Below are 27,714 nucleotides of genomic sequence, written 5' to 3'. Positions count from 1 at the left end.
CCTTAGAACAGATTTTAAGGGAAGGTAGGTTTGTACAAGGTAAAAAATTGGAAATTTAGTGGAAAATTTGTTGGAAATCAAAATTTTTTACCTGCTTCCTTCTCATGTTGAGCGGTAAGTCAGGTATGTTTATTCCATGGGCGTATCGGCAAATTTTGCGCTTAGTCCTACGCGTAATATCGCTTGCTATACGCAGTTACGCTATGCGCGATCATTACGTCCCTGCGCGAGACCTAGTACCCTTACTATACATATTGTGAGCCGTCTTGTGTTTACATGTTTCGTACATTGTATAGTAAGGGTACTAGATCTCGCGCAGGGACCTAATGATCGCGCATAGCGTAACTGCGTATAGCAAGCGATATTACGCGTAGGACTAAGCGCAAAATTTGCCGATACGCCCATGGAATAAACATACCTGACTTACCGCTCAACATGAGAAGGAAGCAGGTAAGAAATTTTGATTTCCAACGAATTTTCCACTAAATTTCCAATTTTTTACCTTGTGCAAACCTACCTTCCCTTAAAATCTGTTCTAAGGATGTTGTAGCCTAGACGTGTCGTCTCGCTTGTCTCGTTCGTAGTCGATAGAATTCGTAATTTGTTCGATCGATCGTTTACCACGTGACGTCATCATACACAAGAACAATGTATGCTGCCAGCTACGCTGAAATACTGTTAATAAATGTTGTTTTAAGTCAAATTTTAACACAACGATTATAATATTACAAAGGAATAAATATTTCAGTCTATCGAAGTTGAAGTGTGATTTCAATTTGAATTTGCTTGTGATTTCTTGCGCTAACTTGTGATATATTTGTGACAGGGGAGGGCCATAATATGAAGAAAACAAATTAGATGAGAGTGTGACAAATGGGTGACGAAAATGAGAGGGTGACGAATGGGTAAGCACACACACAAACACACACACACACACACACACACACACACACACACACACAAAGTATATGTTCATATTTTACTTTTTTCCATTTTATATTACGTGTATATTATTGGTTAAAGTGATTAGAAATATTGTAAGAAAACTTTATAAATGAAAATCATTAACGATTATGAAAATATCAATGATAGAAATAATGATAATAAGAATGATAAAATGATGATGGTGGTGGAAGTGATAATAATAATAATGAAAATGATAATGATGATGATGATTATGATGATCGATGATGGTGGTGGTGATAATAGTAATAATGATGATAATAATAATAACAATAATAATAATAATAATGATAATAATAATAACACATATAATAATAATAATAACAATAATATACACAAGTTAGGTAAAACTGCTGTTGCTTATAACAGGGACAAATTTAATATCAAGTGAAAAAATATTCTACGAAAGCCGGAGCACGTTACAGCCGCAGAGGGGCAGACACTTTCACGCATGAAACTACAGAGGGCAGCTGCGCGATCTTTACATACCCCGAGAAATTGAACGCATAAAAGAAAGTCCGACATACAAACGGCGACAGCGCACTACTCCGTCATCGTATCATCAGGAGATTCTGGGAGGTGATTTTTCTGCTTTTTCGTGATATTCATTGAGAAATTCAGGTACGATTATAGAATAACTTCTATTATAAGAGCATTTCAAATTTACGTGCGCGATATCTAGACCCCTCAACCATACATTGTACATCGATGTACCCAGTGCACCTCTCTAAGGTTTGACCGTAGGCGTAAGCCTGAGCTGATACTAGTACCGCAAACTTGAGGAGGAGGAGGTGCCGCGGCGCACAGCTAGGGGGTTAGAGAAACACTTGTTGTTGTTGACATCGCTCCACGCTGGGGAGCTGGTACACTGCCTAACTACTTTGGTCTTCATTCAGGGAGGTGAGATTCGCTGGTGCCTTGTGTGGTGGTGCCTTGTGTGGTGGAAAGAGTCAACTTTTTTTTCTCAGTTGACCTTGACAACAACTAAACAAAATGAAGTCGCAGCCACTTCTAGTGCTCATAACAACTGCACTGTGTATAACGACGTATGCTGTGAACGTGAACGACAAGCGGAATGTTCTTATTATCATTGGTAAGTTCATGTTTTGCATACTAACGTTAGTAGGCCTACTGTAACGTTAGTGGCTCGTGGTTGCGTGTGCCAGGGCGGCGGTGGGAGGAGACCTTCCGACCGGCCACCTCCCGTGCTGTGCACGGGATCACAGCGGGGTAGTGCGTATGATACCGGATAGGGCCTCCTCAACCCAGGACTGCAGGAGCTCCTTTTAACTTCACGTTCGGGCTGGTCGCAGAACAGGCCACATCATGACATGCAATCTCTGCAATCTCTTGCTCCCGGGCTTCATTTTAACAGAATGTGTTCAGCACTTTCTATTCACCCACCCCAGAGTACCACTAATGTAATGTAACAAGTTAGTGTTACTAAGCTTTCGGCCTTTGCTTTCTTTGACTTTGGCTTTGCCTTTGTCCAAACCAAATTTGTCATCACTGAATGTGATGCAATGATAGGCTGCATATATACTAAAGCCGGTTACATATGTATACTAACCCTGGACCGGTCCTTGTGCACAGTTATACTGTGGAAACTTCACGTTGGGGCTGGTCGCAGTTATGTAAATTATACATGCTAATGCTAAAAGTAGGTATAATAGCCCCTTGAGGATTAAGAAAAATACCAAATGAGTGAAAGAGAGCCTGCAGAAACTAATGAATGTAAAATTTGCAAACGAAAGTAAGAAAAAAAAAACTACCTAGAGAATAATTTAGGCAAAAGGATCAGAGTTCTAAGTTTGCCTAATTTGCCAAAACTGATTTAGATTTGAGTAAGGTAAAGGAAAAACAATATTACATTTTTGAAGGTTGAACATTTGATAGGGTTAAAGCATTCAAAACAAAGTTACAGTGACGGTTTTAGGTTGCCATAATAATATGTGAATTTGTGCTGGTCAATCGGCTCAACATGACATCACTGGTTAAGTAGTTTTATAGTCTAGTAGACAGACAATACTTTGCTGGAGATAAAAGTTATAAACTTAATGATTTAATTATTAATATATTGACAGTTCTCATCAAATAATAATATCTCGCCAAAGATATAACAGATCTATGACAGACTATGTATTTGTAGAACCAGTGCCCTTTGGCCACTGAATTTTAAAAGATTGTTTGTATCCACATCATGTCATTCATGGGTGTATCAGTTCCTTTGAAGCTTTGGAGAGTTTATTGACATTTGATTGTGCCATTTGTATGTCAGGATCGTGAAGTGTGTGTGTGTGTGTGTGTCACAGTGTGTGTGTATATTCTGTTTTTGAAACTGAGAATGAGATACACGTATCACTTGCACCTTGTCACCTTTCCAGTCAATAAAAGCAGAGTAGAATGTATATTCAAGCAGGGTTTTCAAATGAAAATCTAGAATTTCAAGTGTTGATTCGATTCATCTAGGTTTCCGTTTAAAATCAGTTGTCTTCCATGATTTGAACTTTGCCTAGGTGTCGTTGGTATTGCTGATATGTTTGCAGAAGTTTTCTTCATACCATTTACCGTAGTCGTATGGCAGAGACTGCAGTTGAATTAATATCTGATGGTACATTGAGAATGGAAAGAAGTTAATTGAGCCATATGGTAGGAAGCATACAATATTCAGATGATGGATAATCCTCTTCTTTTTTCTTAGCAAGTTCAAGAAAGTAAAATTGATGCTCAAGATTGATGACTGAAGAGTTTCTTGCTTTATGATAATGAGATTATGATACACCCACAGCAAGTTTAGATTTGTTGATTTAGCAGAGAATGTCTGTGTAATGTTTTTAGAAGTCTGTCCCTTACATAATCTATACACTCAACAATTTATGGCGTCAACAGCAATGCATTCATTCCCCCTCATATCACAAAGTTTATTGCTCTCAATCCTGCCTAGCAAAATCTATGTCTACATAACTTTTAAGTTGTCAACAAAATATCTCTTTTTGTATGTGTGTGTGTGTGTGTGTGTGATGGAAATGCATGAAAATCCAAAGGTAAGCTATGAGATGCCATGATAGTATTCATTTTTAAGACTTCACTGATATAATGAGTTATTTTGCTTGCAATTTTTTTTGAAAAATGATGTTGAAATGTTTCATGCAACCATTTGTTAAATCTCATTTAATGCATTCCATCTATTTCAAACCATCTTCTGTCTGTCATCATCACAAAAACATCCAAACAAACACGCATCACACACCAAAAAGCCGATGATGTTGGGTTTGAGACATCGGTGTATAACAACACTGCCTGCAAGATGCCGAATATGGCACGTCTGGCCGAGCAGAGCGTGACAATCCGCAATGCCTACACGTCCGTCAGCAGCTGTTCCCCGAGCCGCTCAGTGATCCTGACCGGTATGCCGCAGCACCAGAACGGCATGTATGGTCTGCACCACAAGGAGAACCACTTCATGTCTTTTGATACTGTCAAGAGCCTTCCCTTGCTGCTGGAGCCATACGGTATACACACAGGTAAGCAATGAGAAACTTGTATTGTCACACACTACAGTCGACTCCTGTTAGAGGAAAGTCCTATGAACCAGCCGATTTCTTTTGTTATATCAAAATTTCATTAAAACTGAACAAATAAACAATAAAAAATGTAAAGCTAATAATGTTGAGGCCTGAATTTTTATTTCATTGTAACAAAAATTTTATAACTCTGTTTGTTATAATGGTAGTGCACTGTCTTATATTTTTGTGCATCTTTTTTGTACTTTGTATCCCTGTCCTGATTATTCAAGATTACAAACTTCTATGCTAGTAATGCATTATGAGTGATCTTATGTAATGGCTAGTGCTTCTGAAAATGATGCAAAAAGGTGTGTTATTTTCATGCAACATTTTCATATATATTTCAGCTGACATATAACATCAATAACTCAAAGTACAAAAATGAGCAAAAGTAACAATATCAATGATTCGTCTGGGATTATCATTGTGAAGTTCCACTATCTGCATGATTTACGATGACGGAAATTTTTGTGTGTAGAAGATGCCAGAGATAATGATGTAGAATGTTGTGTATACGTGAAGAGACTGGACATGACTTGTGGACAGTTATTATGTATTACTACTGGGTTTATCTGTTTGTTTACAGGAATGATTGGAAAGAAACATGTGGGGCCGACATACGTTTACAAGTTCGATTTTGAGCGGGATAGCGACACGCTGCCCATGCTCCAGTGTGCCCGCAACATTACCCAGATGAAGTTATACGTCCGGGAATTCTTTGCACAAAATAAAACAAGGTATGCATGAGAGCACCTTTAAAATAAACCTTTAAAATAAAGGCAAACTTTTGCCTGATTTGATGGTGAAGCACACAAGAGGTGTAGTTGCCATGATTCAGTCAGTTTACATGCTGTGATCTCAGTAAGGCCCAAGGTTCAAGCCCTACTATATGTGGCACCTGAGCCTCATCTCAACTTTGCTTTCTAGCTAAAGGAATAGCCTGGTATCTGGTAGGAAGGTGAATGTTATTGTGGGTAATTTTTTTTTCCACGTGTGTGTTAGAAAGTGACAGCAAGGCTGGAATGCTGCCCAGAGATAGAGAAGTGAGTGAGCTTTATCCTGGGGACATGATCAGTTTACGTTTGTTGTTATAGTTGTCAACATTGATGTTGTAATGTTACGGTCTACTATCAATTAAGTCATATGACATCAAATTGAATTTTTGTGGACACCAAGAAAATATGTCTCAGTGAAGTGAACCTGACTTGCCCTTGATTGAATTTCTGACTTGCATCAAGACTAGAACAGCCAATTGAAATATTTTACATTCTATATAAAAGATAGAGCATCATTTGTATGTTAGGATAATTCAGAAAACTTTGTAAGTTTTTGTGAGTTTTTGTGAGTCTGCAGTAAGAAAATTTGTTTTTGTTATTGTTTTGCTATATTCTGTGGAAGCACGCAGAACGTAAGTATTTCATCAGGGAATGCACCTTGATGTTTGCATATTTCACTGGATTCTCATCTTTCTCATCTCTTCCTTTCTTCTCTGCTGCTGTTCATTGGCATTTCTAGTCCCTTCATGTTGTATGTTGGTTTCAATGATGCACACCGCTGCGGGGGAAAGTATGGGGAGTTCTGCGAGAAATACGGCAACGGAGAAAAAGGCATGGGGATCATCGAGGACTGGACACCTCGGTACTATGACCCCAAGGATGTCCACGTTCCTTATTTCCTGCCAGACACCCTGGCCACGAGAGTGGACATTACCAAGCAGTACACTTCACTCAGCCGACTCGACTCTGGTAAGTGCAAGCAAGTATTTGTCTTTTTATATATAAGTTGTATAATAGTCATATTGTTTTGCCATGCCTTGGGGCACCACTGCTGCAACCAGAGATCTCATGATTGATTGTTGGTGGCCTTACAAATTGAGCCACAATGCCTCTTCATTTCCTGTAACTGTTATTTTGTTAAAATTCTATGAGTAAAATAGTGAAATGAAGGGAAAAGGAAGAGGATGTACAAAGAAAGTGATGAGAACTATGTAATCATTTACAATCACAATGTGCTCTGGAATAGGCCCTACATGCTATACTCCCTAGTTGTACTACACAACTTTAAAATGTTTAGATTCATTTGCCTATGCAGCGACAAAGTAAATGCCCTACATGCATAATGCATTTGACTTCATAATAGAATGGGGAAGAAAGGTTTACAAGGGTCATATCTTGTACAGATTTTCAGAAGAAGATATATCGGATTTTATACTTTCCTTCAATGTCATAAAGTGTTGAACATAATTCAGTTGTGTAAATTTTATATGTACTTAGTGATGAGAATGTTTTACAGGTATTATTCATTTCTGCCAAATGTTGTCCTTCTCCCAATTGTGTTAGAATGTAATTTGGTTTGATGAATAGCATACTGTGTTAAACTCTATTCTTTTGTAAAGTTATCATATATGAAATGTATCCTTGAGAGATGTCAATGTCTGTTGAATGTGTTAGGATTTCCTAGAATGCCAAAGTTATATTCAAACCAATAATAACAGGATATTTTTCATTTGTCGGGTGAAGTGAATGCTATGTATGGTGTGTTGTCCTAAATTTGAGATTACTGTTGACTGCAACTGGAGGCCTACTGTCAGACTTTGTGAAGGAGTTGACTTTCATAGCATAGTCATCAGCTTTCTGACCTTTGACCTTGTCAGTTTAGTGCATTTGTTTCCTTGGTACTTGCAGGAATTGGAATGTTACTTGCTGAGCTGGAGAGAGTTGGTCACCTGAATGACACTCTGATCATCTACACTTCTGACAACGGCATCCCATTTCCAAACGCCAAGACCAACCTATTTGAACCTGGGATGGGTGAACCAATGCTGGTCTCAAACCCTTTTGTGAGGGATAGATGGGGACAGGTAAGTTGTACATCCTATTTGTTCAAACCATGCCTTCTCTCTCTCCTCTTCCTCTTCTCTCTATCTATCTTACAGTGTGATACAGGTAACATGCAGAGTGTAGGGTAGATATGATTTGAAACAGCAAAAAAAAAAATTGGATATGTTGTTGCTGTATTGCTGAGTAGAGATTCCACATATTGTGTTTTATTCTGTTCTTGTATGAGAGAATGAATTTCTGTGTGAGGGTCACTATCGATTTCACAAACCAGTTCTGTATTAATAGGATAAGGGTTATCTATCATCTGCATCATTAGATTGAAGCATGTCGTATTTCTCTAATATTGTGCTATTATACTCCCATCAACATCCAGTTTGATCTGGGTTGTCCTGGATAAATGGGGTGACAGTGTTTACCTCACTCTTGCATACAATGTAATATGTATATCATTGCAGGTCAGCGATGCTATGACAAGTACCATGGACATAGTCCCCACAGTGTTGGACTGGTTCGGGATCTCCAGTCCCGGTAAAGAGGGCCCACCCTCAAAGAGACAGCAGACTGGAGTCAAGGAGGAGACAGAATCAGCCACCAAGCTGACCGGGCACTCCATGCTCCCATTGACCCACAGTGAGCCCTCTACTGGCTGGGATCACGTCTACGCCAGCCACAACTTCCACGAGGTCACCATGTACTACCCGATGAGGGTCATCCGCAACCGCCGCTACCGCCTCATCCACAATCTCAACAACCGCGCCCCGTATCCCATGGCAACGGATTTGTACGCATGCCCCACGTTCCTCGAGATCCTCAACAACACCGAGAGCGGGAGGCCCACCAACTGGTTCAAGACTCTCGATAAATACTACTACCGGGATGAGTGGGAACTGTACGACCTGCAGAATGACCCACATGAGGTTGTTAACCTGGCCAATGACCCTGCCCATCAAGATGTCCGCCAGAATCTGACCAATCAGCTGCACTCCTGGCTCATGGAGACAGATGACACTTGGCATTGTTACCCGGAGGGTGTGAGGTTCAAAGGGGGCTGTGGACCACTCTATAATGACCCAGACCAAGATAAGGATGTCAATTTCATATACTGAGGATACATCAAAATAATGCTAGTAATATATTACATCTATATAGCACTTAATAAAACAGTTTCTAAAGATACATACATTTACTTAACAATGGGAAGCCAGTGGAGAGAGTTCAGAACACAAAGTCAGGAGTATTGTGTTCATGTTTCTGGAATTTATTAACAAATTGCGCTAATGTGCTCTGCACGTGTTGTATGGGAACAAGGGTAGAGTTAGGTTAGCCAGAATATAAACTGTTGCAATAATCTGACTTTGAAGGTACAATAAGCATGGATGAATTCCTCAGTGGATCGCCTAATAAGAAATTTATGTATTTTACTGAATTTGGTGGATGCCAAAAACAGCTGCCTTACAGCTTATGTGTTGTTGCATCTTCAGCTGATTGTTTATAATTACACCCAAAGCGAGAGCATTTTTGGAGGAAATATCATTGGTGCCACTTCATAACGTGTGTTACACATGGTAAGAATTCATCAAGGCTATCCCTAGCCTTAACAAAACCAAAATGCAGGACTTGAGAGCTGAGTCAAGGATGAACTTCCTCACCTGTGTCTGGGTAACAGGTTGATGATAATTTACCGTACAGTACCAGTTTACTAAAGTGTGATGTCATAACCAGGCATCGCTATGGAACTGGCCCTAAACTTCCTCTCATATATCAAATACAGTCAACCTTTCAGTCAAAGTCAAATCTATTTGGACTGAAGAAATAGCTTTGAGTTAGAGAAAATTTGACTTATGAGGGATTAGAATCAATAGAATATAAAGAGAAGAGGACTTGAAAAGACCTGTGACTTAGGTGATTATTTGACTTACGCGAGGTCGACTTGAGCAAGGTTGACTGCAACTGCAAACACAACGTTTGCTAACTGAGCTTGTACATGGTTCCAACCCACCGCTTAAACCCTTGTCTTGTGCAAGGATATCTTGTTTGGAACCAGCACTGAGTTATGATAAAAGACTGTGACATCATCACTTCGGTAGTCTATAGAGATGTGAGGAAGAACTACTAATCGTCTGTGTGCTAGAACATGATTACAAAGATGGGTATAAATTAGACTGCCTCATTTAGAAGAGTGTGTCCTCAAACCAATGTAAAACATGATTGAACTTTCACACTTAGTGGAAAACAACAGACTAAGATTAAAATTTTGTGAGTAATATAAGAAATACTAGCCTTTTTGTACCTTTTTCTCCACTGAGGCAAAAGTGTTTGGTCATGTCCTATTGTAAGGAAATTTATCCATGTTCATAAGGCAAAAATCATAATGTATTACCCACCATTGTCAATATTCATCAAACAGTTAGCAAAAGAAATAGGATATGTTTTCACAGTTTGTGTTTTGTCATTAAAAAAAAAAATCTTTGCCACAGAAATATGTTTTCAGGCATTTCTTATGTAGATGCATGTTCAAGCTGAAAATAATTTCTCCTAAAATATAGTTACCACATTGTTTTTTCATGCAGTAGATATAGACCAAATATACAATGACTTCTGGAAAAAAAAAAGCACACACACACAAAAAAAAGCACACCCAAACATACTATCAAGTAAAGTTGCCCCCCCCCCCCGTTAAAAAAAAAGAGAATTAAATAAGAAAGAAATGAAAATTAGATATTGAACATAAACAAAGCCAAAAACAAACAGATTTTGTAATTTTACCTCCAACTTAAACATCATTTGTGCATGGGGAGTTAGTGTCTTCCATAGTGGCACAACCCTCAGAATTTCTCACTCCTAAAATACAAATTGTACCATTTACCTGGTATAGGATTACTTGCTTTCATTGAGAATTTTTGTACCACATGAGGATGTGTGAATGGTACTGTAAGCCAGCTTGTCCAATAGGTGCATGTTGTAAACTTGATTTTGTACACTTGGCAACATTTTGTAGTAATGTTGCATTTTGGCCAGTCAGAAAATTACTCTTTTGTGATCATGTACACGTATATTTACTCATTTTATCATAACTAACAATCAAGTAATTTTCTCTACTATTGATATATTGTAAATGTGGAAAAGAAAGAGTAGACCTCATGTCTTTGTAATTTTGTTTTTCCTTGCCTCAAAAGCTAAGAGCACAATTAATGTTTGTATTGACATTCCTGCCTACTCTGCTGCTGAGTGTATGGATGTGGTGTGCATTCTTCTCAGCTTTTGGATTGGTAGCTATCTGAAGTTGGTTCGAAGAACATTAGCCACAGTACTGCTCATTTTGAAAAGATAAAGACCAGTGCATTTAGTTAAAGTAAATAAAGGTGCATCTTGAAATAACTGATTCGGCTAGATATCAGGCTGACAGTCCCTGCAGTGTATAGTTTGTAAGGGAACACCTTGTATACATGTACTTTGTTTGTGGACCTCATGTTTTTTTAAGAGCAATTTCTCATTTCTTCAGTCTTTAGAGCACAACCTGAATTAACCAGCTTGATAGCTGGTAAGGATGTCTTTTCTTTGTAACTTTGTGAATGCTTTCATCCCATGAAATAGATACGCATTTGCCTCACCTAGTAATAGACCAGTTTACTGGTATGTTCAGATTTTTACATACCTTTATAGAACGGAAACCTTGCCTACCCACCAGAAGGCTTGTCCGAGGCTTGTCTTAGACTTGCCTCGCTTATCGATGACTAATTCATGCAAAATGGATTTTGAGTATTGAAAGACATGGTATAGGTTTGTGGATGGTTGGAAAAGCATGTTACGAGGTCTTTGGAGGAAAAATGTCCATAAATTTGAATTCACCAGTAAACTGGCTCATTAATGCTGACTGCAGATCGTGGAAGTTGTCAAAAGAGGCTGTGTATCATGAGAGCACAAATATACAACTGGTATTTAAACATTACCTTGAGATATTTGCGTTCTATCTTTTGTACTATTAAGACATCATGTGGACATGGTTAACTAGCATATAGGAAGAGATAAAATATATTTTTTGACATTAAATACTATATGATGATTGTTACTTGCATTTACATGTCCAATATTGTGTTCATTCATGTACAGTCATTCCGCATGACGTTGCATCGAAGTCATGAGCAGGGAGTTGGAAATGATTGAAATGTCTCTGGTTTAATGCCAAAATGATCAAATATCTTACAGTCATTTGCTAAGTGTGCAGCCTTATTTTAGAACTGAGCATCTGTAACTCTGTACAATCTAACACAGCCCCTGCCTTTCCCATACCACTTTCCCATTTATTCTTCCACTACATAGTCTCCTCAACCAGCCAGTCAATATAGGCAGAGCAGTGTGCAACTCACAGCAGCAATGCATCCCTTTACTTTTGTACACCTTTAAGTCAGAATGAAACCCAAATATTCATTTTGATTGAGTGAATGCAGCAATGTTAGGATAACGCATCCGTGAAGTTTGAGGAAAATCAGACAATCTGTTCAAAACTTTAATGAATTTTTGAAGCTTTAGTGCTACATCGGACGATAAGAAACAGCAGTTTGTGATATCATAGTGATGGAATGATTAAAAAAAAATGTAAAGAGAATTCCACATACAGTGTATAGCTTCATTTTCCTCTCTTAAGCATAATGAAAGTGCACACGACTTATCTCCCGAAGTCAGGGGGAAATTATATTACTGTTTATATTTCAGTAATAAGTCAAAGGAATTTGTACTTTTCACAGGAAACGCACTGTTTTAGAATTCTCAGTATGCTTTCTTCATATCACTCCACTACTGTGACTTCACAAATTGTTGTAGCCTTCTTATCCAGTGGTGCAGCACATGCATTTAATCAAAACTTTATAAATCCATAACTTATGAATAGATTGTCTGATCTCGATTAAACTTCACCGATATGCTCAACTATTTCTGAATCCAATGAATCCTCATATATATTTGGGATAACTTGCCATTTAATCAAGATTATCTTGGGAATACTGCAACACATCTGACATACATCCAATCGTTTTGACAGAAAGTTGAAGAATGGTGCTTTAGCATGACTTGTCATGAGAGCAAATTATGGTCCTTTACGTCAAGAGGTACATAAATAAGGGGGACCAGATACACTGTAAAGGGTGTCTCCAGGATTTGTAAGTTGGGCAGAGTCCTGTACAGCACAACTGAAAGAAATAGAATCCACAAGTTTCAGTAAATTTTGACATCAAGCAAGCCAACTCATTCAAACACTGAACAGTGTACCGACAGAAAACAAAATGGGCCTGTTAAAGATGTGTAAATTTATATGAGAATTGAAGACAGAATGGATACTAGAAAGATAAAGAATGTGCATGTGATGGAGCATGTGTGTGTGTGTGTGTGTGTGTGTGTGTGTGTGTGTGTGTGTGTGTGAAGGGGGGGGGGGCAGAAATAATTTCAATTGCTGGGCACAGTTTCATGAAAGTTGTCGGCCCTGACAAGTTGTCAGTCTGTGATAATTACCATCGTAACAGTCGGTAACCAGAACATCTCAGCCAATCAAAACCAAGGATTTTACTGAAATTGTCAGAGACTGACAACTTTTCAGGGCTGACAACTTTCATGGAATGGTACCCTGGTGTTTATTATAACATTATGTTTCTTTCATTGTCATGCATTTTCTCTGGTAATGCCATACATTCTTCCATGCCATCTTCATTCACAAAACACCCATGTGCACGTCAGTAAGACACACATTTTTAAAAGTTCCCCTTCATCAAGATGTCATGTGAAGCTGTTGTAGTTGCTCATTTTCCACAATCCATCATTTGCAAAAACTTTCACATATTCTGCCCAAAAGCATATACAGGTAGACCAAGTCCAAAGCTGACCGAGTGAGGAATTAAAGTCATCATTGATTTCAACGAGGTACAGTGCACTTCCGTTATATATAGCAAAATTGCATTACGACAAAGTAGAATTCTGGTCCCAAAATATAAATATATCTATCTATCTATTCTATCTATCTATCTATCTATCTCTACCTGTCTGTCTGTCTATCTATCTATTTATCTATCTATCTATCCATCCACCTATTTATTTATGTAATTATATCTTTATATATTCCCGGGTACTTTCATTTGTTTGACTTGTTTGACAAAATTTCAGTGTAATGAAAGTAAACTGCCAGTTGCAGGGACTTTGTTATAGAGGGAGTCGCCTGTATTTAGATTGTCACACTAGACTGTCTACACAGGTGATGCAATTTGTTTCAAACTTGTCTCACATTTTGTGGACTTGTTGCTCTGTGGATTTTACATTTCAAGACACCCAGTCCTGTTTCTGTCTCCATTGCTCCTGATCACAATGCCTACCCCCCTCTTTAACACTCTTCTACTGCCTCATTTGCCTTCCTCCTTGCATAATTTCCTACATCCACCCCATCTCTCATACATCTTTTTATTGTCCAGTTTCTCTCCTCCCCTTGTTTGCTTTGCTGTTCATACCATATCACTGATGCCTGCCTGCATCTGTAAATCATCCTTTGAAATTTTTGAGTGTTTGCACATTTCTTAAATTGAAATCTTTTATCTTTGATTCCATCCAACTATTCATAGCTGACGATGATGGCTTCGAAAAGGGAGCATACAACAACACCGTCTGCAAGACGCCAAACTTTGATCGATTAGCTGAGAGGGGGTTGATCTTGACCCGTGGCTACGCCTCTACCAGCACATGTTCCCCAAGCAGGGCTGCTATCTTGTCTGGACTCCCACAACATCAGGTAACCATGGCAATATATACAGTTGTTGATGATCACACATTTATGTTTAGTACATGTTTCTTTCCTTTCAAGCAACATTTGATACTGCTTCTGCTTTGGTAAATCTCATACAAAAGAATAATCAAAGATGTGAAAAGAATTCATCACAAAAATTGATTTGCCATGCACTTACTAATCAATACTTGCCAATTCTTCACTGTGTCAAAAATTCGACAAGAATTACAATACCACTGTAAAAATTGATCTTAGTTTTATTTCTTGCTCTTCCAGAATGGACAGTATGGCCTTGCCAACAGCGCTTATCACTTCAGATCTTTCGAAACGGTACGGAGTATCCCAACCATTCTCAGTGGTCATGGAATCTACACAGGTATAGTGCTAGCTCTCTCTCTCTCTCTCCCTTCATTTTCCATTTGCATCTTTCCTTTTCTCTCTGAAATACATTGATATAAAAATACAGTTGAACCTCTCGTATCCAGACAAGTCGGGACCGGGGTTCATCCGGATACGGGATTTGGCCGGATACGGGAGACTCAATGCTTTATACATGTACATATACATACACATGTACTGATGTATAGCCCATTGTAGTACCACATGTAGTAATGTGTATACTGCAACCTTTCAATTGTTACATTTGGGGATGTTTCGGGATGTTGAAATGTCTGAAGATAAGCAATTTGGAAGGAAATTTGATGCAATGTATGTTAATCATATTGGAAGTAATATGTAATTCATGTGTGTTTTGGTAGGAGTTCTCAAGGAGTTGGGAATCCCCCTTTCTTCCCGCGTAATTATTTAAAAAAAATCACAGCGAGATTGCGTCCGGATAATAGAGAGATCCGGATAAAGGGAGGCCGGATAATAGAGGTTCAACTGTATCATGTTATCTTCTCCTCCTACTCTGTCCCCCCCCCCCCCCCCCTCCCCCAGTCCCCAAGTTTTATCTTAGTTTGTTTCCCATCATTCCCTCTCATTGTCCAGGCATTGTGGGAAAGAAACACATCGGCCCAGACTCGGTCTACAAGTTTGATTTTGAGGAAACGGAGCTGAACAATGATGAACTTCAGATCTCCAGAAACATTACGCTCATGAAAGGATTCGTCCAGGATTTCCTGGCCAAGACTCAGTCGAGGTAAACATTTGTTCTCTTCTATGCAAATATGTAGTGTAATTACAGTGGCTCTCCTTTGAATAGATGGAAAAGTGTCAAGCAGATCAGTTTAACTATATGGTATATGTATCTGCATACACTACAAGATTGGGTTATCATGGCACAATATAATGGCCGATAGCCTATAGGCAGTATAATAGAGGAAACCACCAAAGTTTGACATTCAAATATGTCAACCCTTCATGGACTTCACTGAATTTTACCAGTAGTTCTTGAATAAACATATGAATATGAAATTTGGGCCACTTACTCTTATCACATGAGGTTGGACTTGAACTTTCATGACCCAGAACTGTGAACATAATTGGTTCACCTTTGTGTAGTCATAAATATTAGTATACCTCACATTCTTCTTCAGCTATCTTAGCAACAAGACAGAAGTCTATCCTGAGCTGTGGACAAACCTATAACCTGAATTGGTTATGAGTTTCTGCCACCACAGTGGAGCAAGAGAAAAAACAAAAAACAAACCAAAAAAACTGAACTTTGTGACAAACTATATTTCATGCGTCTTTATTTTCGTAAATTTTGCAAGTCAAACAAGTTTTGTGACATTTAAAATTCTGGAGCAGTATTGCCTCCAAACAATATGATTTGTTGTGTATCCAAGGTGTGAATTTGCTTTTAAAAAGGAAATTCTAGAAAAGTGTGCTACTTACTTCTCAATCCATATCCATCAATATGGTTAATCCCAAATCGGCTGTTCGTGAAATTGTCTTTTAAGTCACTATTCATCAAATGCATGGCATACTCAGTAGTCTTTTACTACTGTATTTCTGCACTCACAGACCATTCTTCCTCTATGTGGGACTGAAGGACCCTCATCGAGCCCAGGACAAAGACGTGGATCGCTACGGGCTGTTCTCCGAGAAGTTTGGGAATGGTGAGGAGGGCATGGGAGTCATCCCAGACTGGACCCCTTTTCACTACTCTCCCCATGAGGTGATTGTACCCGCCTACTTGCCGGACAACCTGGTCACCCGACAGGACATAGCAGCCCAGTATACATCGATGAGCAGGTTGGATGCAGGTAATAAGGGGCAGACCAGTCTTCATTGCTAACAGGAAGAATGATTGGAATACCACATAAATCAGCTAAATTTGAAACACATACTGAAATATGAATGACAAAACTCTTTCCATGCTTAAAGATGTATGCATTACATACTGTATATCACATTATGATTCACTATGTAATAAAACAACTATCTACTTTTAAGGATATCAAGTTACTCTTCCTGCTAACTTCAGGGTGTTTGTCTAGGCATTTTTTCCCCCAAGGAATGTCAGTCATTTTAATCTGTTGAGGATGAGCCCCGAGTATACTTGGGCAGGGATCTATGGGAAATGCCTGTTGTAGCAAAATCAGCCCGTCCTCAATGGGTTAAAATACAAATGGTACATGGCATTGTAAGTAACATTGTTCAATTCATACTAACTGTATTGTTTATATGTTGTAATGTGAACATGTCACTGGTCCTTACTCTGTTTACTTTGTTTTTCAAAGGGATTGGAATGTTGCTTCGTGAGTTGGAGCGGACTGGTCATTTAGACGACACCCTGATCATCTACAGTGGGGACAACGGTATTCCATTCCCTAATGCCAAGACAACCCTTTATGAGATGGGGATAAGAGAACCGATGTTAATCTCTTCCCCTGACCATCCTCATTCCTGGGGTCACACCAGCCCCGCCTTTGTCAACACTCTGGACTTCTTTCCCACAATCCTGGACTGGTTTGGAGTACCGTTCGAGAGTTACAACATCTTTCCCAATCAGCCGGTGTGCCTGACGGGCAAATCCATCATTCCGCTCCTGGAGAAGGACGAAGAAACGGAGACCGAAAGATGGCAGCAGACTTTCGCCAGTCAGAGCCTGCACGAGATCACCATGTACTATCCGATGCGCACCATCCGCAGACGGAACTTCCACCTCATCCACAACCTGAATCGGCGCGAGTACTTCCCAGTGGCCACAGACATCGCTGGCTCTCCGACCTTCCAGCAGATCTTGAAGGACACCGAGAGGGGTGCGAGGACAGGGTGGTTCAAGAGCCTGGAGGACTTCTACTACCGCCCCGAGTGGGAGCTCTACGATGTGGAGAATGATCCGCTCGAGGTCCATAACCTTGCAGAGAGCCATTCACATGCAAAAATTTTGCAGGAGATGAAAGTGAGCTTGAAGGTGTGGCAGAATGAGACCTTTGACCCTTGGATCTGCCAACCCAATGCTGTCTTGTTTGGTGGACAATTCTGCCTTCCTATTCTGAATCAGAAGACGAATTCACAGAATTCCAGGAGTAGGGAAGATTTATAGCCATTCCAAACCAATGACTCTGGAAAGAAGTGCCATAATTTGCCACAATTTTGCTTTCTTAAGCCGAGTGTCTTCGGCTTGATCATTAATGATTTGTATATCAAGTTTTATCATCACCCATTTTTTTCAGCTTTATATTCAGCGAATTTAGTTATGCAAGGCTCTAACAAATAATTGGTTTATATGTACTCCACAATTTATTTAGCAGATCATCCAAGGTCTTTCCAGCAAGTTGACAAACTTTCAGTTTGTCATCCTCAGTACTTCAGCAAACATCAACGATGGTGTGGAAGATATGAACATTACTTGATGCATGACTTGCATGATGCTTTTCAAGCTACACGTTCAATGTAATGAGGGTTTCATTGATACAGTTGTAAGCAATATTTTCCAATTGTACAAATCTGTGTTTCACTCATTGTTTTAAAAAAAACAATGAATAGCCCAAATATGAATTCAATTCTTTTATGTATTTGTAAATAATCATTGCTTACAAGAGAACTAAATCATCTGCAGAAGAGTCATCACTGAAAGATATGCAGTTATTTTCTGTATTCCATGTTGGGAATCTTCAGACTTTTCTTCACACTTTCTATGAGAAAATAACTGGAATGGGCACTGATATACAGTATAGTATTGTAATTTGATCATTCAACATGATACCATTCTACAACTGGATGCTTCCGTACCGGTTAATAGTTTTGTGCTTCATATTATCATCGACAAGAGCTGGACTTGTATCTCTGTTCTGTGTTTGTGGAGAAGATTCCTTTTTTTAGAATTCAATAAATCTATTTGTTTGTTATATTTCACTGAATAAATCTGACAGTAATCAGAAGATTATACAAGTGCATCATAACAAATTTTCATTCACATCAAGAGAAAATTTTTCTTCAGTTGTTCTTGGTATATACCGGTAATAAGAGTGTGTAATATGTTTTTGCATGTCCTCCTTACCAGATAAGTTCTTTCTGTGCCAAAATATTTGAGAAATATGAAAATAGGGAAATTTTGTGGACAGAACAAGTAGAGAGATGCTCAACACCTACATCATAGATCACAGTTGCCAATTTGTCATACTCCCTAAACTTTACCATTTTTTTTTTCTTCTGACTTCCCCCAATAATTTTAAAGGACTGGTATAGTATTGGTGGAGATGAGAATTGGGCTTTTAACTTTTTGTGAGATATCAAGAAACCACTTATGAAATAGCATAAACCATACCAGTTTAAGAGGAATTCAAAGTTTATTCGATGAAAATTGGTTTTGGAATGACCGAGACATAAAAAACAAAATAAAACAAGGCACTCATAATAAAAGATGGGTCCTGCCTTTTATTAGGATCGCTCTGTTTTGGATATCTCAGCCATTTCAAAACCAATTTTCATCAAATAAACATTGAATTCCTCTTGGAATTACTTCACATGTTTTTTCACATTTCATAAAAGGTTTCTCATCACCTCAAAAAAAATGTGAAAAACCTGAAGATAGGTCTCAACCAAAACTATACGATTGTAATTTTCTAAACCTGATGACAGGCATGTTGGTTTTTAAATTCACTGAGATAAGCATCTGTGATATAATGATTAGATGTAACATCTTTCCAAATGGTGCCTGTCAGCACATCCATCTGACATCAACAAAATGTTCATTAATGTCTAGTATGCAGCAATAAAAACAATGAAATGGATGCTTTACCAAGAGTAAATTGATGGCTCATTCCAGTCACCTGGTCTATGCAGGTTCATTCTTTGCATTAACGTAAATTCCATACATTGTTTTGACGGGCAAGCTTACACATTATGTCACTTCAAAAATGAGTGAAGTGCCTAACCCAACTGAAAAAAAAAAGAAAGATCAATTGTGCCAACGTGCATATGACCTAATTACGAACTGGGTTATTGTGATAGCAATATCATATGTTGCCATCAAAACGCATAATAAGCTGCTATCCACACAAAAGCAATGCACACAGGCACACAATTATTCTCCAAATGATTGGTTTCTGCCTTTAATATTTGTGTATGAAGTCCATACAACTCTTCTCGAAGCAGAGACAAAATGACAATAAATATGTAAACAGTCCAACTTTGAGAAGACTCTTTACCATATTCCACAAAAGTTGGGGTAAAACCTCACTTCTCAACAAGGAAAAGTAGAAATTACGCGGTGCGTAACATATGTCCCCGCCGGAAGTAGCATTTTGTAACAAAATGTGCAATAAAGGTAAAAAATCAAGGTCAAAGGTCAAAGAAGTCAAAGGTCAAAATTCTGTGTAGAAGTTTTGAAGCCATCACCTAGTGCCATCACATAAAGCAAATGGAATCGAAATCGGGTTAGAAATGGCGAAGGAGTAGCATTTTGTAGCCAATGTACAATATAGGTCAAAAATCAAGGTCAAAGGTCAAAGAAGTCAAAGGTCAAAATTCTGTGTAGAAGTTTTGAAGCCCTCAACTAGTGCCATCATATAAAGCAAACGGAATTGAAATCGGGTTAAAAATGGCGAAGGAGTAGCATTTCGTAGCAAAATGTACAATATAGGTCAAAAATCAAGGTCAAAGGTCAAAGAAGTCAAAGGTCAAAATTCTGTGTAGAGGTTTTGAAGCCCTCACCTAGTGCCATCACATAAAGCAAACGGAATCGAAATCGGGTTAGAAATGGCGAAGGAGTAGCATTTTGTAGCAAAATGTACAATATAGGTCAAAAAATCAAGGTCAAAGGTCAAAGAAGTCAAAGGTCAAAATTCTGTGTAGAAGTTTTGAAGCCCTCACCTAGTGCCATCACATAAAGCAAACGGAATCGAAATCGGGTTAGAAATGGCGAAGAAGTAGCATTTTGTAGCAAAATGTACAATATAGGTCAAAGGTCAAGGTCAAAGGTCACGACTGAAATTCTGTGTACAAGTTTCAAAGCTCCCATGTAGTGCTATCATATACAGCAAACAGAATCAAAATTGGCTCATAAATGACAGAGAAGTAGCAAATTGAAGATTTTGATCACACACGGACGCACACACGGACACACGGACGGACGGACGGACACACGGACGGACGGACGGACGGACGGACGGACGGACGGACACACGGACACACACACGTACGGAGCCGTTTCATAGTCCCCTGCTCGAACTCGTTCGGCGGGGACAATAATCATGACAACTAGAAAACAGCAGGTTGTAGCATGAAACAGACATGTATCATATAATCTGCACATTTTTTGAAAATCATTATTATTATTATTATTTATTTATTGTTATTATTTATTTATTTATTTTTTTTGGGGGGGGGAGGGGGGGGGTTAAGAGTATACCATGATAGTTCTACATTCCACAGGGGGAAAAAAAAGCCTAAAAGTGTGGCTAGTACAGTGTATACATGTCAGCAACATTGAATATGAGGCTCTGACTCAGGTGAGCTAAAAATCAACCTCTTTTGGTATAAAGATAAAGACTGAACACATGAGGGCCCTATCACAAAAAGTTATAGCCAGATAGATTTGTTTCTAATGATACACCTCCAACAGAACTTGAATAAAATCTATTACGAAATGTGGCCAGTATTGCACACATATATGTGATGCTGTAGCTGTGGCAGCAGCACAACACTGTTGAATCCAAAATATCACCCGTTACACGTACCAGGAGACACAATAACATCTCTTTTACGCCAGCTGCCTATGCTGACTCACAGGTCGAGAGCGTTACATATCTCTTCATGTTTTGACAATGTTGAAATACAATATCAAGCATGGTACAATACAGTAATCTGTGTTTGGTATATGAGAACAAACGAACAACCAGAAACATAAACAAAAGGAAAGCAAACCCCCAGAATCAAGTTTTTGTTTTAAAAAACAAGGATAGATAAGGTCACACTGAAAAATAATGTCAGTCTGTGATTTTCAATTACTGTACTTGCAAACTTCAAGGGAAGGGAAGTTATTCAAGTCTTAATTTGTGGGAGAAAGAGACCACTTCCATTTGCACATCACAGTGTGCACTATCGCTGCCCTGGAGACAGACTGTACACAAAAGTACCGTACACAAAGTAGGTGCCTACAGTCAGGCATTCAATGACTATGGTCACTTTTTACTCGAGTGTACACTGCAGTGCACCTTAAAAATGTCCCTTTTTCAAAAGGCCCGACATTTTACTGCATAGTGCACACAGTTGACACTACAATACTTTCACATCATAATCTGTTCTTGTAGTCTCCACATCTGCTTCATCAGTTCACAATTTCTCACCTCCTTCGTGGGTATACACAAATATGTTGGTAAAAGATCTTTTCCAAAAGTCCTCATATTTTTCAAAAGATCCTTTCCAAAAGCCCTCATATTTGTTCCACCAGTTTGAACCTTCCAATCTCTTCCTCCGGAACAATGTTGACGAATGTCCTTTCCATCTCCTTGTCTGACAATGTTGGGGCTATGGACTGTCCAAAGGGAGTGGTCTTCTTGGGGTGCCACCTCTCCTTGGTGAAGCGAACTGTTCCAGCCACCTGTGCAACCAGGGTCTTGTCTCGACCTGTCCTCACCTAGGGAAAGGTACGGTAAAGTTACTACAGCTGTAGCACTTTACTAGCACTTTACAAAAACCTTTTTTTTTTTTTTGCAAAACTTCTTTCGACTTTACCAATCTCAACTTTTTGAAGTCAACACTTACTGTGTTCTCCTTTGCACAAAACATTTTCCCAAATTCACTACATTCTCTTCACATTTGTCTGGTTTTCAATGGCTTTATAAAAATGGAAATGGACACAACACATAGCACATTTCCCTATGAAAAAGGCAGAGTGTAACCATTTCTTGAATAGGGATCCCTTTCACCCATTTGGTTGATAAATTTGATGACAAATTCATTTACCAAATGTTGAGAAAGTAGGAGTAAAAAGCAATTGCACAGCATGAATTTAAGAACCCACACATGTTTTGAGCTGCTCTGTGTAAAAAAAAAAAAAAAAAAAGAAGAAGAAGATAATAATGATAATAATGATAATAATAATAATAATAATAATGTGAAAATATATGTAAACAGTAGTTGGTAAATCAATTCAATAAAAAGCAAATCATGTAAGAAAACAGAAATACCCTGGACATTGCAAGTAAGCTTCCTATTCCCTTCCCCATTACTCAATTAGTTAATGCTGAAAATTTTCAGTAAAAGGGAGTTCCAAAAATGGGATTTTTTTTTTCGATTCTTATTGGTTTTCTAGTGGGTGGAGGGTGGGGGTGCCTGGAGGCTACAGCAAATTCAAAATCATCATGGTGATATTCATTTTCACATTGGAGCAGTATACATGAAAATAATTTTATATTGAAAGGTGCATTTGTAAAATCAACATGAAATAATCATTCAATGCACAGCAAAGATACTCATTCATAACGCACATAAGAGAAAACTTGTTGGTATTCTTTCAATTCATTGAAAGAGTCAATGCAAAGTTTATACTCACAAACTGTCCAGGGTAGATTCTGAAGTACATCTTCTGTTTCATTAGAACTTGATTTTCATAGGCCCAATGACCTGTTCCAGGCACAAAGCAAGATACAGAGTAAATAACCATAAATCATTCATAATGTGTGAGGAGTGGTTATGTTAACACTACAATTTACATGCTATTTGATGGTAAAAGCAACAAATACCCCCCCCCCAAAAAAAAAAAAAAAAAAATAATAATAATAATGCAGTTGCATCATTTAAGACATGTCAGGATAGATTTAACTTGACATCTCCTCTGTATATTGAAATAGCAATCCACTTGTCTGTCACTGTACCTAGCATTTGTGCATATGCAGGCACAATGAATGCAAATTTGATATGAAAACAGAAAATATAGGAATTTTGATTGAATTCAATTCTATGGTCTGTCAGAGCTGTGCACAATTCACAAACTATGAAATTGAGAGAGAGGCTAGCAGAGGCAGTATCACTAAAGATATCATGAAGACAGGTAAATGATTAAAATATGAGTTAACCTCTAAGTTAAAATGGGTTTTGAACTCTGTAATGACACGATGGAAATACTAACAATAACAACATTTTTAGTGGTATTATCCTCAGATAATTTGTACCCTCTCCTTGCATTATCCCCCTTTTTCTTGAATTTAATGAATATGAAGATGATGTTTGCATCAGAATGACAAACCATCACAAGTTCAGACCTGCTACTCAATAACGTACATCCTCATCTTGATGCATCTTGGAAGATTTCGAAAAGACAGTGAAATCATTAAGCTCAAATCTGCTATTCAGTAAGTGACCTTATCTTGGGCATCTTGAAGGATTTTGACCAGACAGAGGGGTCATTGTGTCTTGAAGTGACGTATCGCATGATACCTACTAAACAACAAGCATTACTTGATGCAAGAAATGGTTGCAACACAGTTAAATAAGCATTGCTTTTCAGCAACATTGGTAATTTGTTTGCATTGTTTCGGGGTCGTATAGTTTTTATTGAGACCTAACATCCAGGGCCCTGTTTAATGAAGAGTTAAAATTAATTATAAAGTTGACTTCAACTGTAAGTCTATGACAACCTGTGTAGTAAGGAAATTTAAATCAATTTTATCTTTTGATAAAACGGGGCCTGGTTTATAACATACGTGTATTTTGGTGACATAATGAGAAACCTCTTACGAAATATGAAAGAGCATGTAATTCCAAGAAGGATTCAACGTTTATTTGATGAAAATTGGTCTTGAAATGACCGAGATATTAAAAAAAGGCAATCCTAAGAAAATGCGACAGGCCACAACTTTTATTAGGATCTCTTTGTTATATCTCAGTCATTTCAAAACTGATTTTCATCAAATAAACTTTTGATTCCCCTTTAGAATTCTTTGCTCTTTTAAATTTTCATAGAGTGGTTTCTAAATATCTCACAAAACTTGACAAGCTGAATCCTACCCTCAACCAGTACTATACAGTCCCTTTAACATTAGGTGATTGGTAGATGCCTCGCATATCTTTTGACAATAAAAAGAATTCATTGATACTTTCATGACTCAGTAAATTGTCCGTTTGACAGGGACCCCATGACATCTGCTCCTGCAACAATTGCTCCCATGAAATATCTGCACGCTAAGCCAAACATAAATTCTACCAACAAACGTAACCCTAACCCTAATCCTAATCCTAACATCAAGGTAAACCTAAAAACCTATCACAACCCTAACCCTCACTCAAAGTCCTTTGAGAAAATAAGACCGAAGCAACTGTCGCAGGAGTAAATGGCATGTTACTGACGTAAAAACTGACACCATCATCATCATCTTCTAAGTCTAATGATGAGATTTGGAAAAACTTGCATGTGAGTGCTTCTAACATTGCACCTTCAAAAAATCACTTTGGATGGCTACTGCAGTCATGATGTCATTATCATCATCTCTGGAACCATGACTATTTCTCTTCTGTGTCTAAAAATGAAAGAGGGTCAGATGCTCACCATCTTGTTTTTTAGGTCCAAGTCTCTTCCCTGGGCTCTTCCCACCAGTATTTCTTTTTGAGCTGCTTGCCTTCTTTGATGCCCATCGGATGCAGCTGTTGACTGCGAGGACACAAGGGTTCAAGTATCTTGACGAATCTGAAGATTTAATACACGATACTGGATTATCAAAAGTACTACAATGTCTGACTCAATATTGAAAGTGTCACTAAAATTTCCTATTTTCAAAAAATTTAACAACTCTTATCCCAATGAACTACCCCCAAATCTGAATATAATGAAGCTTATTTTCTCATAGCAAATGCTAGCGCCTGAGTTTTGGTGGGTCGATGCACATCGGTTGATTAAAACTCAATTTCATCAAAAAGCAGACAGGATTTTTATTCTTTTCATCATGGAGAGTGGACATGTACAACTTGTACGTGTAAAAAATATCACTGTTCAAACTTGCGACAATATGTGATGTCAGATGTGTATGTGAGATGGATTAGAAGTGAACAGGGGTCCTCATGAGCATCTCGCCCCAAGGGCCTCATGAGCATGGCCAGGATGCTCATGCAGAGGAGGGATCCTTATAGGAGCAGCAGCAGGTGCCAGCCTCATGAGCAGGTTTCTCGGACTGACAAGACATGCAGCAATTTGGCAATTATGCACTTTATAGCCCTATATTATCGGTACCTCATTCCCTGTGTGCCAAGGTGATATCCCATAAACCATCATGCACTGAACAGCTGGTGAGCTTCTTTTGCTGCATGCTGTATGGAACGTCATCTGACAAGTGATTAAACGTCACTAAAACCCTCCTCACCCTGTGATTTGACACATCGAACACTGCATTTTATGATATCACGTCTTTGTGCTCTCCACTGGCACTGCAAGATTATCGAGCTTTATGAATGTTGCATCACACATACTCGTAGACAGAGAGATCCGTCTGTCCGGAGGACTCTTTTTATATTTTGCCATTGACGCTGTCCTCCGTAGACAGACGGAAGCTTGCAGTACCCATTGCTGTGTGGATGTTCTTAACCACTGTCTCTATGGAAAATTGGGTGAGGTACCTCACCCTTCTCGTTTGCGTCTAATTCACGGCCCTAGGTCGGCAAATTTAAGCTTGTATAGTGAAATTAGCCTTTTAAGAATACATTACACTCACCAGATTAATGAATAATCCAACATTTTAGTAGAAGTTTCAACGTAAAACACAGCCTGTCGCGTCGTCACGTTCAAACTCCAGAAACATACACTATGAATCTATTAGCCAATCACATGCGAGGTAGTTTCTACGTGTTTGTTTTACTAAAACACGTACCTCGTATGTGATTGGCTTACAGATTTAAAATGGCGACTTACAGCTTGCGAACGGCGATGTTGCGATATCGATAAAATTTCTGCGTTATAACCGAGTTTATGTGAATATTTCGATTGCACAATTGAGAAATTTATCCCAAATATTGCTGCATAATGTGTCATGTCATGTCAAACTTGTTTGAATGTAAAAAAGCTGTCTGAAATTTGGTTTATCGTAACGTTTGATCTGTGCGCGACTGCTCCACACAGGAGCCGCAATCATTGACTTCGGTCTGTATACGGAGGGGATCCGTGAAGCCAGACGCAGTCTCCGCGGAACATTCCCCGACGGACAGATACAGACCGATCTTTCAGTCAAACATACTCGCAGAAAATTGCCATGGTCATGGTGCAAAGAGTGAAGTAGTTTGTGATCTAGCTAGCCACATTGCATTGTTCGTTCATGTTTAATACTGTTAGATACGCAAATACAGTATTTTAATGTCTCCTTTAATATTTATCCATCTGCTGCCACCACAATTTGTGCAAACTGCCAGTCGCAGCTCAGGCAGCAGAGGCTTGTGTGTGTGTGTGTGTGTGTATATGCATGTAGTGGCTGCTCGTAAATCAATATGTGAATTAATTTTAGGGAAGTTTACTCAGTAGACCTTAAATAGAGTTTCTAAAATAAATGTATAATTGTGCAGACAGTGGTAACACTAGTAACACTATAAACAGACTGGATGGAGACTGGAGTTGTAAATTTACTGGTAGATTGAAGTTTTTTTTGTGGATTTTTGTTCATTATTTCTCAGAATTATTTCGTCAAGGACAGTGGACATAGATCTATATATAGGGAGCCTACCCTCTGCAATTGGATATTCAGTGATTCCCCGCTTTAGGCCCTAGGGATATATAATAAGGAGATATTACTCTGCCTACAACTGTACCCTACGACTCTGCAATTATGCACTGTAGACTCTATTCATTTATCATTTCCGACACATAAATTGATATGTGGGACTATTGCTGCACGAAGGAGCTCGGTACCAGTTTCTAACATTGCCACAGAAATTGCCGAATACCTGTCTAATTTTCCGAGTTGGTTGTGTCAAAGTTTGCAACAGTACTTACATATTGCTGGTCCCTTGAGAGAAGGAAGAAACGAGGATAAAATTGGTGAAATCATCGTCAGCTTTTGGTAAACTGCCTTGTGTCGTTTGTGATGACCTTGCACTCACTCGATCGTGCACTCGTACTATCGTTGCGGGCGCACACGTGCAATTCGTGCACTGGTTCTGGAGGGCGAGTTGTCCTAACCTGGATCCGGAGTACGTACGGCGGTGGTGGTGA

At 38.7% G+C, this 27,714-nt stretch overlaps 3 protein-coding genes across 3 annotated transcripts; 2 read left to right on the top strand and 1 right to left on the bottom strand.

The window, feature by feature from the left end:
* Window positions 1-1,895: 1,895 nt before the first annotated feature.
* LOC140231605 (N-sulphoglucosamine sulphohydrolase-like) lies at window positions 1,896-8,998 on the top strand. Its single transcript, XM_072311756.1, has 6 exons — window positions 1,896-2,056; window positions 4,221-4,487; window positions 5,116-5,266; window positions 6,045-6,274; window positions 7,214-7,389; window positions 7,825-8,998. The coding sequence occupies exons 1-6, from the start codon at window positions 1,957-1,959 to the stop codon at window positions 8,473-8,475; spliced, it is 1,575 nt and encodes a 524-aa protein (XP_072167857.1). The 5' UTR covers window positions 1,896-1,956; the 3' UTR covers window positions 8,476-8,998.
* Window positions 8,999-13,132: 4,134 nt separating this feature from the next.
* Window positions 13,133-18,468, top strand: LOC140232113 (N-sulphoglucosamine sulphohydrolase-like). Its single transcript, XM_072312260.1, has 6 exons — window positions 13,133-13,139; window positions 13,969-14,135; window positions 14,406-14,505; window positions 15,120-15,270; window positions 16,098-16,339; window positions 16,817-18,468. The coding sequence occupies exons 1-6, from the start codon at window positions 13,133-13,135 to the stop codon at window positions 17,623-17,625; spliced, it is 1,476 nt and encodes a 491-aa protein (XP_072168361.1). The 3' UTR covers window positions 17,626-18,468.
* A 2,442-nt stretch (window positions 18,469-20,910) lies between these two features.
* On the bottom strand, window positions 20,911-27,676 carry LOC140231532 (large ribosomal subunit protein bL27m-like). The gene is made up of 4 exons (XM_072311666.1): window positions 27,496-27,676; window positions 25,072-25,209; window positions 23,080-23,150; window positions 20,911-22,161 (listed from the first exon to the last, which is right to left on the bottom strand). Exons 1-4 carry the CDS (start codon window positions 27,548-27,550, stop codon window positions 21,958-21,960), a joined length of 468 nt encoding a protein of 155 aa, XP_072167767.1. The 5' UTR covers window positions 27,551-27,676; the 3' UTR covers window positions 20,911-21,957.
* Window positions 27,677-27,714: the final 38 nt, after the last annotated feature.

The sequence above is a fragment of the Diadema setosum genome, chromosome 8 (assembly GCF_964275005.1).
Source record: "Diadema setosum chromosome 8, eeDiaSeto1, whole genome shotgun sequence".
NCBI lineage: Eukaryota > Metazoa > Echinodermata > Echinoidea > Diadematoida > Diadematidae > Diadema > Diadema setosum.
The sequence above is the reverse complement of the archived record's forward strand: the minus strand, read 5'-3'. Positions and strand labels throughout refer to the sequence as shown.